The 17,122-nt window shown below is 40.6% G+C and overlaps 1 protein-coding gene across 1 annotated transcript in view; it reads right to left on the bottom strand.

Annotated features, from left to right (window-relative positions):
* Window positions 1-17,122, bottom strand: part of cul2 (cullin 2) — a 129,945-nt gene that overhangs the window by 89,672 nt on the left and 23,151 nt on the right. Inside the window, exon 5 of the mRNA XM_069914428.1 lies at window positions 16,235-16,340. Within this exon, the coding sequence (XP_069770529.1) occupies window positions 16,235-16,340 (106 nt within the window). The remainder of the gene's footprint in view (window positions 1-16,234; window positions 16,341-17,122) is intronic.

Below are 17,122 nucleotides of genomic sequence, written 5' to 3'. Positions count from 1 at the left end.
ACTTTTAGCTCCCCCAAGTCCTTTCGCAAGTTCCTTCCTGGCTATAATATTCATGAGCCCTTTCCTGTCTTTTGCTTGCATACCTTCTGCATGTTTCCTTCTTCCTCTCAACGTGCTGTCTCAAATCTTTTGTCAACCATGGTTCCCTTATTCTGCCATCTATCCAGAAACCTGCGTAAGAGGCCCCTAAACATTGTCCACATTACTTCTATGCTTTTCTCCAAGATCTACCCCTTGTACATAAAAAATGCTCATCTAGTGAGAGGTCTGTCACCTGTCCAGGTTAATTACCCACTATTAGACTGTTAGGTAAAAACATCATGAGCTGGGAATGTAGGAGTCACCCAGTGCTGGGCCGTAACAAGATGCAGTTGTGACCTTGTACTCTCAAGATAAGAGTGGGGATGACAAATTGATGTGCAGGAAACTAGCAGAGAAGGATAGCAACAGTTTATTCATTGGACAATGTCATGGTATGATAATTTACTAAGTACGATTCCTAAGATATATAAAAAACACCACTTGCTGATAACAGCAGAATGTGCCTTCTCCAACTAACACTGTTAGTTGCAAGTGTTACAATCCGGCAATAAAGAACAAAGAACCTTGATTTCGACTCAGTCTGGTGTTTGACTCACTCATTCATGAACAAAGCAGACCTAACAAGACCTAGAATGGCCTCCCCTTTGGTTGGCTTGTCCACATAATGTCAAGAATCCTTCTTGGATACATGTGACAAATTCTGCCCCATCTATCCTTCTTGCAGTAAGGAGCTGCTCAAAGGCTATTTATAAACAACTCACAATCACAACAGACACATAAATTTAAAATGTTACATGGTAGAATTAATAACATGCTTGTACCGCAACACATGGGACCTTATGGACTGCAATTCTGTCCTTTTTTTGCACCTTATCTTAAATCATTCTGACGTAGAATTAATGGATTGTCGTGCAACTATTGAAGGAGAGGAGACATTTCATAATAGTTTTATTCAGACCTTTAATAGATATCAGAGGAAAGCACAGATTCATGATGAGCGCACCTGTCAGAGAGGTTGTGGAGAGGGAGGAACAAGAGTTGGAAGGTGAAGTGAATAGAGGTGTGGGGGAGAAGAAATGGGGGAAAAAAAGCTTTGAGGTGACAGAGCAAAGGAAGATGCACTCTGATAGAAGGACAACAGATAATGGAATGAAGGGAAGAGGATGGGGAGGTTAAGGAAGGAAGGTGAAGGGTAGATAGATGATGTGTGGAAAGAAAGAGAAAGAGGAATGGGGCCGGAGGGATCAGGGAAAACAAGGTAGGGAGGGACAGAACGAAGGTCCGCCGCAACAGCCAAGATCTCTCCGGGGCTAGCAACTTTACTTCCACTTCCAATATTCATACTGATATGTCTGTCCATGGACTATTGTACTGTCAAATTGAGGCCACAAGCAAATTAGAAGAATAACACCTTGTATTCAACCAAACAGGATCAACATTGACCTCTCCAATTTACAGTAACCTTCCCCCTTGTTTTCTTTATTTTCCCCCCCCACCTTTGTTTTCCCTGATCCCTTTCAGTATGAATGAATTAAGCCTAAGGGCCTATTTCTATGCTTTCTAATTCTTAAGAGTCTAATGAGAAATATTAAAATAAATACACTGACAAGCCTCAGAAAAAATACTGTAATTGAAAAATGAAGAAAAAACTGCTGATGAAATATAAACAAAAAGTGATATTCTGTACTTAAGAAGTCAGGCAGCTTTAATGCAATGGGTCAACGGCCATTATGCTGAAACATCATCAATCTGAACTGTTTCTCTCTCCTCAATGGTGCATGACTATCCAGCATTTTTAGTCTTTATTCCAGTCAGGACACACTGCAGTAACAAGGCCAACACCTTGACCAATTGTGGAAAAAACAACAGAAAAAACAAAGGCAAGAAAATACATTAATGCTCAGAATGCATTCCCAAAAACCAGAATACCAATGGAACCAGTGATAAAAGAGGTCATGGCAGCATTACTTATCAAGAACTGCACTGCTCACTGTGCTGGTTGGTATATTGACACAACCCCCTGCTCTCCCCAATGGTGATACAGTTCCTGACACAACCAACACCTCTCCCCGCTGCTCCACTGTGCAATAACCTGGCATAACCTCATATCCTCTCCACTGCTGCACAGATACTTGACACAACTCTCTGCTCCACTGAGAACTCCTGTCCTTCCTGTTGGTATGGCAAGAACTTGGATCCCAGTGTGAATTTCTGCCAATCCCCATTAGCACACACTGCTGTGTTTTTCTTTGGTTGCACTATTAAGTCAGAGACCTTTCAAATTTGTTTTTTCTTCTTTTTTGGGTTTTTTTTTCTCTTTTTTCATATATTGTTATTAATTATATCTTTTTTTTAGCGATAGTTCACACCCTAAACTGATCTAAAAAATTTTTTTATGATATATTTTTATTCTGTAATATTATTGTTTAATATCTCTGTATTAATTCATTACTTACTATGTATTTTTTATATCTCTTTGAACTGTATGTGTTTATAAATTATAATAATAATAAAAAGATTGAAAAAGAAAAAAGAAAAGTCAGAGACCTAGATCCTTCAACCAAATCTCCATCCTGACCAAGCTGGTCCCATTTGCCAGCGTTCAGCCAACATCCCTCCATGTATCTGTCTAAGTGTCTTTTGAATGTTACAATTGTCCCCTCATCAACCACTTATTTTGGCAGTTCGTTCTATACACCCGCCACTCCATCTTTCTTAAATCCCATTTAAATCTTTCCACTCTTAGAATCTTTGCCCTCTGGTTTTGGATTTCCCTACCCTGAGTAAAAAACTGACAATTTACCTTATCTATGCCCCTTATGATTTTTAAAAATCTCTATGAGATCCCTCCTCCGCATCCCTTGCTCAGTAAGAAAATCCCCATCCAGCCTTTTTTAATTCAAGCCTATGAAATCTTAGCAACATTCTCATAAATTTTACCTGCACCCTTTTTAGCTTATTGATGTCTCTCCGAAAGTTGGATGACCAGCACTCAATACTCCCAAGTGTGAGCTCAGCATTGTCTTGTACAATAACATCCTGAACTCAATGAAGGCAAGCAAGCCAAATACCGTCTTTGCCATTCTTTCTACCCGTGATGCCATTTTAATGGAATTATGGACCTGTACCCCTTTGTCTCTTGTTCCACAACATTCTAAGCCCCTATATTTCTGTGCAAGTTTTGCCCTGGTTTAATCTATCAAAGTTCAAGACATTGCACCTGTCACAGACAGATTAAGTGTGTGGCCACACACTTAATACCAAGTGAGAACCATTAAGCATTTTACTCTACTGAAAATATCAGGATGGGAAGAGCTCAGAAGACAGCAGAATCCATCATATCCAACAGGTTACTATGTGGGAGGCTATTGTATCTGTCAACAGCATACAGCCAGTGCTTTCTATCAATAACCATGGCCCATACTCAGTTTTCTGGCCAGGGCAAGCCAATAGGTGTGTATTCATGGAAAAATGTCAGCAGTAAAGCAGGGTTTTGCATCAGTTTCTCAGTGCAGCACTGTACATGCTCATACCAAGCTCCAGATTCAATAGTATACAACTCGAGCATTAATCCAGGATTAAGAGGGTAAAAACAAATCAGCGCTCTGTCGAGTTGAACCGAGCAACTGTAAGTGTAGAGTACAGAGAGCAGGGAAACCACGATAAGCAAAACAACAACTTTTATATACAGAGGCTCTTAAACACAACACATTCTGAGGAACTCCATACAAAAAAAATGTTAGCATCAAATTGATGAAAAAGGGAAGAAAGAGAGACTGATTCAGAGTGGGAATTCCTCACATTAACATTTGGCCAATGAAGAGTGAAGTTATTCAATTCAAGATGAATGAAGTTGCCAGAATTGGTACACTGTGCAACTTTCTTTAGTGGGTTGTACAGTTTGAGTGGACACAAGTCATAGAGGGCTTGGGAAACAAAGTTGAGAATTTTAAAAAAAATTATTTTTTAGTTCTAAACTAAGGAATGTCACAAAATAAAGGTATCTAGAAATGAACATGATTTTGTCCGAAGTAGCGAATCTGGCACACAATGCTTCAAATTTACATAAGAATGCAAGCCAAAATTACACAAGATTCAAGATGAGAGGGAGGGTTTCAGCAGCAGATAGACCTGGAACAGATATGGCAGCTCAAAACAGGGCATCCATGAAGAGCAGCGGATCATAAGCAGCAGCAGAACTGTATGCTCATTGTCTGCATATGCCTCACTCCATCATCACCATAATCCAGCCATCCGCCACTCTGGAGCTTCTGCTTCAGTTCCAACAAGCTGACACTGTTCAGTCTCTCTCCCCAACTCAGATTCAAACGAGAACCCAGGAGTGACCTTTCTGTGCACTCTGTCAAAACCCTTGTAAAGAGCTATCAACAGCCAGAGTGTCTCTTGCTTGTTGCTTTAAAGACAACACATCATTCATTCATGACGTTATTTCAATTACCACCTACTTGTGGGATGTGCATAGCATTCTCCATAGTTTCTATTAAGTCACTGAATATGAATTCTTCAGGATTTCAAATAAGATCTGTTTTAAAATGTGGGTATGTTTGTAACCTACTCTAATTTTATGATGGCTGGAAGTGCCTGGGTTCTTGTTTACCTAAAAACAACAGATTGACCAAGAAGACTGACTCCTATTATTTGCTGGAGAAGGAGGGGGCTTTGCAAGTGAGAGAGAGGACATGTGGCTGGAAGTTAGAATATGAGTTGGAGAGAGAGACTGAACAGTGTCAGCCAGGAGAAGCTTGTTGGAACTGAAACAGAAGCTCCAGAGTGGCAGATGGCTGGAAGTGCTATCTGTCTGATGTTTCTCTTGGAATAAGTGGAACAGAAAGGAACTCTGTTGAAGCCTGAAAGAAAGAGGTTATCATCTGGAGAACTCTGATGGGACAAGTTTCATCAGCAAGACATTGAGGTTGGACCTCCATCACCTAAAAACTAGATTCAGTGTGTAACAAATAGATGACGCATTTTTCTTGTTTATTTTCCTTTGTGTGAAGATATTGTTTTATGGTTTTACTGTATTGTATATGTTGAATATTTATGGGTTTTTGGGGGGGGTGGAAAGAGGGGAGGGTGGGAAAGGGGGAAAAAAAGGGAGAAAATGCCACTGTGTAAATTTAATGAGAAATGTTTGTACATATTTTGGTTGATATGGTTCACAGCATGAAAAATTTAAAAAATATTTAAAAAAAGCAAGACATTGAGGTGACTTATTTGTGGTACCTCAGTTGTGGAAATCTGATCTGAACTGGTCTCACTTGTCTCCATTTCGTCCATTTCCCTCCAAACCTTTATTCATGTGCAATGGTATCCCAACTTGTACCAAAAAAAATCAAGTACACACTGTGTGAAAAAGGTACTCCTCAGATTATTTTTACAATTTACATCTTAAACCCATGCCATGTAGTTTTAGACTCTCCAATCCTAGAAAAAAAATGGTGATACTCATGAATTCATGCATCTCAACAAGGTTATCTCTAAGTCTCCTTCATTCCAGAGAAATTTGATCCAGTCTCTATACCTCTCCTTACACTCAAGTTCCTCAGTCCCAGTAATACTCTTGTGAATCTTTGACACCCTCTCTAGATTAATCACTTCCTTCCTGTATATCACTTCCTTCCTGTATTATGGTGATCATGCTACAAAACAAAATCAATGCTATCAGAGTCAACAAAGCTTCTCTCCCAGATGAGCTAAATGCCATCTAAGCCCAGTTTGACCACCTGAACAAGAATACTCCATACCCCCACAACCCCAGATGATCCTCTACTGTCAATATCCAAAAATGATGTGCAGGATGCCTTCAGGAGAGCGAATCCAAGGAAAATATCTGGTTTGGCAGAGTACCCTGCTGAGTACTGAAAACCTATGCCAATTAACTGGCCAATGTATTTATGGATATCTTCAACATCTCACTCCAACAGGATGTGGTACCCATCTGTTTCAAACAGGCCTCAATCAGTATGGAAACCTGCCTAAACAATGACTGACCAGTAGCACTCACATCCACAGTAATAAAATGTTTTAACAGGCTGGTGTTGAAGCACATCAGTTCCTGTCGAAGCGGCGACATGGATCCATTCCAATGTGCCAACTGCAGCAACAGGTCTACAGCAGATGCCATTTTACTGGTTCTCCACAAAACCCTGGACCACCTTGTTATGGGCCCAGAGGACCCCAAAATCCAGCAGCAATAGAAATTCACCAAGACAAATGGTTACTTAAACAAAAGTTATTTTTAATTTTCTTTAAACATAAAAACAGGATCAAATTCTAACTTATTACTATTAACTTAACCCCCTTCTAATTCTAAGCACATATCTATGTATGTGTGTGTAAGTTCAGAAAAGTTCTTTGATTCACAGTCTGATCGATCTCACTTCTCACTCCTCCAAGTTCACTGGTATCAGGCAATTCTTATACTGTGCACAGAATTTAACATTTATGAATTTTCACCAGGCTCTGGTGCTTGTAAGGTAAATGGTTACCGCTCAGGAAGGTTCTTGTTGGTTTTCAGAGACAGATTTGTTGCTCGTTGGACACAAACTGATTCCTTCCAATCTGCCACTTCAGTGTCTTGCCAAAGAAACTTGCCCATCAGGGTTTTCCAGTTGATAAGCTCTCTTTCAGGTCACCACAGAGTTCCTTTTCTATTTCTCTCATCTCAGACGAAACAGCCATCTCCTCTTGTATGGACCACAAGAGCTCTGAACCGGCTGAACTAAGAAATCACAATCAGTCTTCAAAATGGGGTTTCAAACAAGCTTCCAGAAGCCACTATAGAAAACCAGCAGTCTCCCTCTCTCTCTGTCACACTTTGAGAAAGAAACAACCCATTTGACTCTCTCTGCTTGCAAAACCACATGACCTTCAGACAGACTGCGGCACTGGACCCAACCTTCTGAATCCGTTCATCTGTTGCTTTCCAAAACAATAATCTATTGCTCCTCAGCAGTCCTTCAGCAAAGAAATTTCCATTGTCTTTACAAAGTCACTGGGAGCCTGGACTGTCTGGCTTAATCAGAGTTCTGGCATTTTATATGAGATCCGTGTTGTGAAGTAGTTGTTTGTTTGTGACCTACACTTTAAAAAAAAAACCCACAATTTATCTCCTTTAAAACATATCTATATACAATATAAAATAATCCGTAACAACCTCAACAGCAAAGTAGCAAACATCAGGGTGCTCTTTATCAACCACAATTCGGCATTCAGCACCATCATTCCCTCAAAACTGATCAGCAAACTCCAAGACCTGAGCCTCAATACCCCACTATGTATTTGGATCCTGGATTTCAGCACCTTCAAACCATAATCAGTGCAGATTGGCAAGAACTTCTCCACATCTTCATCAACACCACAGCACCACAGGGCTGTGATCCTAGCCCCTTGCTCTACTCACCACACTTATGACTATGTGACTCAGTGTGATAACACCATTTACAAATTCACTGACAATATAACGGTAGTGGGTTGTATAAAAAGTGGAGACAAGTCAGCATGCAGGAGGGAGATTGAAAACTTGGCTGAATGGTGTCCTGATAACAACTTCTCACTCAATATCATCAAAACCAAGGAGCTGATTGTAGACTTTGAAAAGAAAAACTAGAGGTGTACGATTCAATGACCCTATGGGGAATCGGTATCAGAATCACAATTTGTTGTCATGAACATGTCATGAAATTCATTGTTTTGCAGCAGCATCGCAGGTGAAAATATTGCTATAATTACACTTAAAAATAAATTAGTGGAAAAATTAAAGTTACGTGCTGTTAAAGTCAACATGTGCTTTAATACAACAAACAGCAGAAAACAGCAAACCAATCAAGGTTACAATAGTTTCATTTTTTCAGCCCTGATAACACCAGCAGAAGTGAGGGGTACAAAGAAGATCAGTAACTCATTCTCTACACTGAGCCCCAATTCAAAGTATACAGAGCATCCATCCCATTTTTACACACCTTTGGGCAGAGGTCTGCGTGGGACCCTGCAAATTTCACACAAGTTTCACACAGCTGATGTTTCTTGTATTTGCAATAATATGTCCCCTTATGGTATCTCTGGATGGCTGGGAAATATCAGGGTGTCCTAACTCAAGATGTATTTACATTCTTGTGGTGTTAGTTACTATCTCACTGTAGTACAGAGAAGGTCGTGTTGGAAGGTAATTATTTTCCCACAATGTATTTTCTCACCTAGTTCATTAACCTCGTTAAGTATATTCGTTAAACTTATTCTTTCACAGAGGTGCCTGTCTATTCAGAAATATAATGACCTGGGTGGTCCAGGTCCTTTTTTTTTGTAATTCTTTATTTATCGCACTATGAACCATATCACAAAATATATTTACAGATGCATTTCTTTAAATATTCAGTGACATTTTCTTTTTTCCCCCCACCATCCCTCCCTTCTCCCTTCCCGCCCCCCTCCAAAAACAGTAAATATTGGACATGTAAAATACAATAAAACAATATCTTTATAAAAAGGAATACAAACAAAAAAGGCGCATCATCTACTTATTCACATTAAATCTGATTGTGTTTATCTTCTTATCATTTTAGGTGGTGGTGATCCGAGGCCTGCTCTTTCTGCCATGTTCCATATATGGTTCCCAGGTTTCCCCAATTATTATAACTTTGTCTTTTAAATTATATGTGATTTTTTTTCTCAATGGGATACACTAAAATTTGGTTATATATTCCATTAATGTTTATAGTCATTTAGTCCAACGTGGTCATCTTATATCTTTATTTTCACTTCTTTTTCGCCTCTTCACCACCTCCATCCCTTTTTTCCATTACTGTTTTTTAAGTTTTCCTTTTTAATCTCAATATATGATAATGCATTTAAGACATGAAATACCCCAACAATCCCCACAAACAATAACCCCAAATAAACCTCCCCTCTTTGGATTGCCTCCTGTCCCTTGACGCCAACCACAACTGCCCTTTCCATTTGGTTTGCGAACTTACTCACAAGCGTCAACTGATTTTGCAGTGACCCTTATTCTCCCACCTCCAGCCCCCCCCCCAGAGAACACTATTTTCCTATACTTATACCAAAGCTCTCTCTCTTTTTTTTCCTTCTTCCCCTTCTCTTATCCATCTTTAAATCTTTATATATACATTATCTTCACTTTATATTTATTACATTTTTGTATATTCTCTTGCCGGTCATTCTTCTTGTCACTCCTCCTCCTCCTCCTCCTCCTCCTCTCTTTTCTTGTCCTGCAAATGTTCAACAAATTATTAGGCTTTCTTTGGGTCCGAAAACAGTCTATTTCGTTCCCCAGGAATAAATACTTTGAGTACCGCTGGATGTCTTAATATAAAGTTATACCCTTTCTTCTGTAAGATTGTTTTCACTGTGTTGAATTCCTACCTCTTCTTTAAAAGTTCGAAGCTTATGTCCAGGTAAAAAAATATTTTTTGTCCCTTTTTGTCCCAATGGCTTATTGTCTTCTCTAACCTTCTTTCTTGCCTGCTCCAGTATGTTTTCTCTTGTTGTATATCCTAGAAATTTTACCATTATGGATCTCGGTTTTTGATGTGGTGGTGGTTTCGGTTCCAGCGCTCTATGTGCCCTTTCGAATTCTATTTCTTCATGTGAGTCTGTTATTCCCAGCACCTTCGGGATCCATCCTTTTATAAATTCCTTCATATCTGACCCTTCTTTACCTTCTTTCAGGCCCACTATTTTTATGTTGTTTCGCCTATTGTAGTTTTCCAATACGTCAATTTTTTGTGACAATAAATCATGTCTCTTTAATATTTTTTCCGCTCTCTTCCAACTTCCCTCTTAAATCATTTATCTCCATTTCTACAGCAACTTCTCGTTCCTCCACATTTTCTACTCTTTTCCCTATTTCAGTCATGACCAACTCTAAGCTTTGCATTCTGTCTTCAGCTCTTTTCATTTTTCTTTTGATTGAACTAAATTCTAATGATAGCCATTCTTTTAATGACTTCATTTGTTCTTCGAAAAAGGCTTTATCTAAATGTTGCCCTTCTATTTTACCTTCTTTCCTTTGAAATTCTTGGTCTTCTTCCTCCTCCTCTTCTTGTGTCTGTGTCATCTTCTCTTCTCTGTATTTTTGTATCTTCATCCTTCTCTGGTGAGCTGCTTCTGTAACCTTGCTTGGCCTCCAGCTGGTGTGTCTCCTGTTGTTGGGCCTCCCACTGCAGGTCAACCCGCTGTTGGGTCAACCCGCTGTTGGGCCTCCCACTGCAGGTCGATCTGCTGCTGGGCCACCTGCTGCAGGCTGACCCACTGCTGGGTCTCCTGCCGTAGGTCATCCCCCTGCCGGTCGCCCCATTGCCATTCATCCACTTCCCACCCTTCGTTCTCTTTCCCACCATTCTTCTTTTCTTCTTTCTTCTTTACTTCTCCCAGCTGAACGCCCCGATACTGGGCGTCTCTCAGCTGGCCGCTCCTCAGCTGAGTTTCCCTCCCGTCGGCGATGACCTTTTCTTTTACTTGCGCACTGCGCACCTCTTCTTGGCTCTGAGAGCCATTTTTGAAGTCCTCCGGTTGGGAGGATACCGCTCCTCTGGGGACTCACCAACTCCGGAGATTGGCCGCTTCTCTCCACGGCGGCTCTCTGCTCCGACGTGCAGGTAAGGCCTTCTTCTTTCTTCTTCAGTGATTTTCCTTCTTCCCTTTTCTCTGTTATTCTTACTTTTTCTCTTTTGGGTGCCATCTTCTGTCTCTTCTCTGTAACTTTATCTTTCTCTTCATGTATTTTATGTTTATTGAGCTCTGTTTTTTCACACTTTTTTTTTCTTTTCTCTGGAGAGGGCAGTTTCCACCCAACCAGCCACTACACCATCACGTGACTCCCCTTGTGGTGCGGGTCCTTGATAGTGGGTGCTTTCTTTGGACACCACCTCTTGTAGAAATCCTCGATGGAGTGAAGATTGATGTGTATGTTGGTACTGCATGAGTTCACAACTGTCTATAGTATTTCTCCTGCTTTGTTCATTGGCACCTCCATACCAGACAGTCATGCAACCAGTCAGAATGCTCTCCTGTAGAAACTGTTAAGAGTCTTTGAAGACATAGCAAATCTCCTCCAACTCCTCACAAAGTACAGCAGCTGGTGAGCCTTCTTCTTGACTGTACTGTCATGGAGGCCCCAGGAGAGATCTTGGGAGATGTTGACACCCAGGAATTTGAAGTTCTTAACCCTTTCCCCTACTGACCTGGCTTTTTTGTTTTCCTGATTTCCCACTCCTGATGTTCACAATCAGTACCTTGGTTTTGCCAAGTTGAGTGCAAGTTTGTTGTAACACCACTCAACTAGCTGATCTACCTCCCTTTTGTACACTTCCTCAAAACCATCTTTGATTCTACTGATGACCATGTTATCGACAAATTTTGAGACAGCATTTGAATTGTGCCTAGCCACACAGTCGTGAGTGTAGAACAAGTAGAGCAGTAGGCTATACATGCATCCTTGAGGTGTGCCTTGTGTTGATTGTCTGAGGAGGACACATGGTTTCCAATTTGTACTGACTGTGGTCTTCTGATGAGTTATTCAAGAATCCAGTTGCCAAGGTCCTGATGATTTGCAAAGGTTCTAATGATATGATGATTTTGAAAGCTGAGCTGCAGTTGATGAAGAGTAGCCTGATGTACGTGTTGCTGTTGTCTCGGTGATCCAGGGCCAGAGATATTGCATTTGCTGTGGAGCAATTGTGAGTTGGTAAATTGTGGGTCCAGATTTTTATTCAGGAATGAGTTAATCCTGGCCATGACCAACCACTCAAAGTATTTCATCGCAGTAGATGCAAGTCCTACAGAGGTGGAGAGGGTGAGCAAATTTAAATTCCCGCGATTCAATATCTCACAAGTCCTTTCCTGGACCTAACTTATTAATGTCATCATGAAGAAAGCAGGTCCATGCCTCTACTTCCTCAGGAATTTGCAAAGGTTCTATATGACACTGGAAGCCGTGGCAAACTTTGACAGAGACGGAGTAAAAAGTGTGCTGACCAGCTGCATCAAAGACTGGTATGGAAACACCACTACCTCTGAGCAGAATGCCCTGCAAAAGATAGTGGACAAAGACCAGTACATCACAGGCAAAAACTCTCCCCACCATTGAGAAAATTTAAATGGAATGCTGCTGTTGGAGAGCAGCAGCATCACCAATAATCCATGGCTCCCAGGACATGTTCTGTTCTTGCTGTTGCCATCAGGAAAGAGGTAGAGGTGCCACACGACTCTTACCACTAGATTCAGGTAGTTACTACCCTTCTTCTGTCAGACTCCGAAACAATAAACTCCAACAGAGACTCGATTAAGGATTCTTTCTTTGCACTTTATTTATTACTGAATATTTATTATTTCTGCTTTGCAGTTTGTTTACATTTCTTTCTTTAGTATAAGTATCCTTTTATTTGTTGTATTTACAATGACCGATAAGTAGAAAATCTACCTGGCTTGCACGAATAAGAATCTCAGGATTGCATGTGATGTCTCGTATAAATCTGAACTCTGAAGTGAAGTCTCACCAACATCTTATATAACTGTAACATGTCTTCACAACTCATGAACGCAATAAAATCTCAACTTCACTGTCAGAAATAAAACTTCTCACACATGAGTCTCTTTAAAACTGATGACACGACAAGCTTTATTTACAAGTCTGCAGAGTTGGACTCAACTGGCTTCTCACCAGTTAAGCCCCGATACATACAGTGCATTGATTTTTATACCCTTATTGTTTGCCCTTCCCCTTCTTATTAATACTGTTTTAATTGGTTAGTATTGCAAAAGCATTCTAAGTATAACTGCATTTTTAATTATCATGTTCGTTACGTACGCTGTGAACTCTACATACACTAAATTCTGTTTCTCACCCTTCTTATCAATCTTTTGTCTCCTGCATGTCTCTCACTATGACCATGAAAAGATATGTCTTTAAAAAAACATATCCAGCTGAACCTTTTGTCCTTGGCTGCTAGTAAGCTCCCTGTCCGTTCTGGCTTCCCTTTTTATGATTAATCATCACATTTTAACTTAAGTCATTTTAACCTAAATTCTCTATATAACATTGACCACCCACATAAATAACATGGCATCAAAAGCAGGTCAGAGGCTGGATATACTGTGACAATAACTCAGTTCATGACAGCCCAAATTCTTTCTATAGACTTAAAGGAACAACATGGAACCATCATGGAATTCACTGCACTTTCCCAAATGAGTGCGGTTCCAACAACACCAAAAACCTAACCATCCAGGATAAAGCTGCCCATCCACTATTCTGAACATTTTTTCACTTCATCATCAACACACTTTGACTCCAATGTGCCCCAATTACAAAATGTACTGCAGATACCACAGGGGCTTCAAAAAAGCACAGTCAAAGGATAAGGGAAGTAAACATATGTTTCAGCCCTCCAAGGTGCACTTGATCCTTACTTGGAAACAAAATGGTGACTCTGACACGGACCTAGAAAGAGCCGCAAGCAGAGACAAAGCGCTCTTTTGCAAGGTTCTACCACCCAATCCAACTACCGACAGCTCTGTACAGGCTTGAAACTTTCTGTTAAAGGAGTCAAAAGGGGTTATTTTAAAATCCTGTGACCACAGGGCCTGGGTCCAGGATGGCAGTGTCTGTGTCCGGCAGCAACCTCAAGTGGTTGCAGACTCCAGGGAAGCAGAGGACTGGCACAGTGCATAAAAACAAATGGGGAGACCATCCCTATTTGAGAAGAAGCAGGGAGTGGGGGGGGGGGGGGGGGGTGGTGACCACAGTGGCAGACCAGTGAGGAGCTCTGCGGCTGAAGAGCACACAGATGGTGGGCTGTTTGTGGTTCAAGGCTAGGAACCCATGCAGGCTGCTGGTAACTGCAGTCAAAGGACTCACACCAGTCTGCAGACTGCTGAATACCGGCTTGAGACAAGCTGAACCAGCATGTGATAGGGTGCCAAGAGCGCTGAAGGCTTCCTGATCACGTCAGAGGTTTGCATCTAGTGCTGATAGTTTTGACTTTAGTCTCTAAAGCTGCAGAGGCTGTGGGAGCACTGGATGCAAATCCACAGACACACAGTGACTCTGGAGGGAGTTTCTCTTTCTCTGTCTGTAAGGAGTGCCGGGCAATTTCTGCTGATGGCAAATCTACCTGCCTTATGGCAGACTAAAGCCAATTTAGTGTAATATTACACCTGTTTTATTACATGACAATAAAGGAATCTTGAAATACACCAATTCTGTTTTTGCAAGGTCTAAAACGGTGGGGTAGAGGCAACATTTTACCATGCGTGGGCCAGATAGTGAGTCAGTGGTTGAATGGCAGCCTGCGCTGATTTTTCGGTGGTGCTGGATGGATAAATTTAGATTGCGGGCCGGATCCTGAGGCCTGTGGGCTGGATAAATTTAGATCATCTCACCTACAGGCTGTAGGTTACCCATCCCTGGTCTAAAACTGGTCTAAAACATCAACCACCGTGTAATGTTGGATTGGGATGACAAGGTGCAGTGGAGTACCTTTGCCAGAAATACTACCATAGTTCAAAGCTAGCTCACCATCTCCTTCTCAAGGAGAAACAATAGGATGGACAACAAATGTTCTCCTTGACAGCATATGGAATTAAATAGAAAAGTTTATAAAATAGAGCAATGTAATATGGGTAGAAACATGTAATCATGATAAAAGCAGGGAAATGTGGTCTGTGTAATTAGAAGGGCAAAGAAGCACCATGAAATTAAATTCTTTTAAAAAAAAATCACAAGTAGGCTACTTGATTCCTCAAGCCTGCTCCAGCATTCAGTCAACTCTGACTGAATATGTAATTATCCAATGTGCCTACATTTTACCGTTAACTCCCAAGTCCTTGGTTTGGAAAAATCTGATGTCAGATTTAAAAGTGAAAAATTATCCAGCATGAGTTGTCATGAACAAGGAACTGAAGTTTTCTTCCAAAATTTCTACATGCTTTCTGATTTTATTGCTTAATTTCCCAGCAGAAATTGTTAAGGCCATGCTTCTTAATGAGCAGAAACCATCTTTCTTCTTTAATCATAATTTCAACATATCATTAGCGGTGCACGTTTCATGATTTGGGTAAAATTCATAAGTTTGCAGATGACATTAAAATTAATGCTGGTGTGAAAGCGAGGATGGTCATTAACTATAGAATTATAGTGATACAAGGGTATGGTGGAGAAATAACAGATGGCATTCAATGCTGACAAGCACAAGATAATGCACTTTGGAAGAACTAACAAGGTTCAGTGATACACATTGAGTGGTTGAGCCAGAGGGACAGTGTCGTCTTGTATTTGTTGTTGTGGATCATAGGTTTAAGGTGAGTGGTGGAGTGAAGTTTAAGGGAGATATCAGAAGTAAGCTTTTTAGTCAGAGATGGTGGGTGCCTAGAATGCATTGCCAAGGGTAGTGGTGGAGGCTGGTACAAAAGGCACTTAGATAGATATATGGATGAAAGAAAAATAGAGGGTTATGGGTGTGAGATGGGGAAATAATAGGTCGCCACAACATCATGGGCTGCTGTAATGTTATATGTGGCAAGTTTAAAGAACTCTGAAGGTGGCAGCACAGCTGGATGAAAAGGGTTTACCTGTCTTTATTAGGGTGTGGCAGAACTTCATAAAACATTGAATAGAACATGAATATTAGATGCAGCTCTGTCACTGCACAAGGATTTGATTGCACTGGAAACAGTGCAAAGGAGATGTTGTCAAGAAAGGAGCATTTCAGACATGAGAACAGATATGACAAGTGAATCTTTCATTTGGAGCTGATGAGCCTGAGGTACATAGATAGGGTAGATAGAAGGAAAGCTTTCTTAATAAGCAAACGTGTCTAAAACTGAAAGACATAGGTTTAGGTCAAGAGGTTTAGAAGAGATCCGAGGAAAATAAAATGCACTGCCTGCATGGGAGAAAGACTGGTTCTCCCATTATATTTTCAAAAGTATCTCAACAGTACTTGAATCACCAAATCATGAAAGTCCATGGACCAAGTGCTGGTAAGTGGGATTTGCACAGATGGGTGCACAATGGTCAGTGTAGACATTAATTGCCTATAGAGCCTATATCTGTGCCAGATGACAATGCCCTGAAACCACTCAAATAAATCAGCCCATAACATCCCTGTTGTTCATACAAATATTTACCAAAATTATTTTTGGCAGACCTTACCTCGCCTATTTCCATCAAAGGCTCAATGATATCCACTCCACCATATCCATACTGAAGGTCAGCTTCTGTCAGTTTGTTCTTCTTGATGAACTGTGTGTTGAGATATCTGTAACAATGGAAGAATTTACAAAACTTCCAACTACTCCTATAGCATTCTTCTTCCAATTCTGCAAATCTCTGAAAATTTGACTTAATGAGCTTTTAAAGTACAGCATTTCCACATCCTTTATTTTAAAAAGTGCAAGGTGAAATGTACAAATAGTATAAATAGTGAAGATACTACTGTCAGTGTGGTAAATTGTTACTCCAAATACAATTATGTTGTGATCGCAGAGGTGTACCTTGAGTACGAGTTTAGTTCAAGACCTTGGTTTCTTGATCCTCCAAAATATTCTGTATGGAATTTAAACTGGAGGTAGGGGTGTGCTTGAGGAGGAGATTTTTGAAGAGCTGTCTTAAATTTAATTGGGTCTGGTTGTGTGAATATGGTAGGTTGAAGATTATCCGTACTTTAATTGTATGGGGGAAGAATGAATTGCTGCACACATCGGTCTTGGAAAATGGCACTACAAATTGGGTTGCGTGCCCTCGTCTGCTCCCTAACAGGCTTGGGTTCAGTGTAGATTTGGTCGTCTACATGAAGCTGGCAGTTTAGCATTTTATAAAAACAGGTCAAGTGGTGTATTTCACGTCTGTCTTGGAGAGAACTCTACTTCAACGAATTCAAGAGCTTTGTAACACTCACTTCTCTTCCAAATGTATTTGTGACAAATCGGGCTACCTGTCTCTGGACTCATTCAATGGTAGTAGTGTTTTTGTTTGTGTACGAGTCCCATGCAGCTACTGCTTATTCCAAATGTGGTCTGAAGAGGGTGACATACAACTTCT

The sequence above is a fragment of the Narcine bancroftii genome, chromosome 1 (genome assembly GCF_036971445.1).
Source record: "Narcine bancroftii isolate sNarBan1 chromosome 1, sNarBan1.hap1, whole genome shotgun sequence".
In the NCBI taxonomy this organism is placed as follows: Eukaryota; Metazoa; Chordata; class Chondrichthyes; order Torpediniformes; family Narcinidae; genus Narcine; species Narcine bancroftii.
This window is presented reverse-complemented; position numbering and strand designations above follow the sequence as displayed.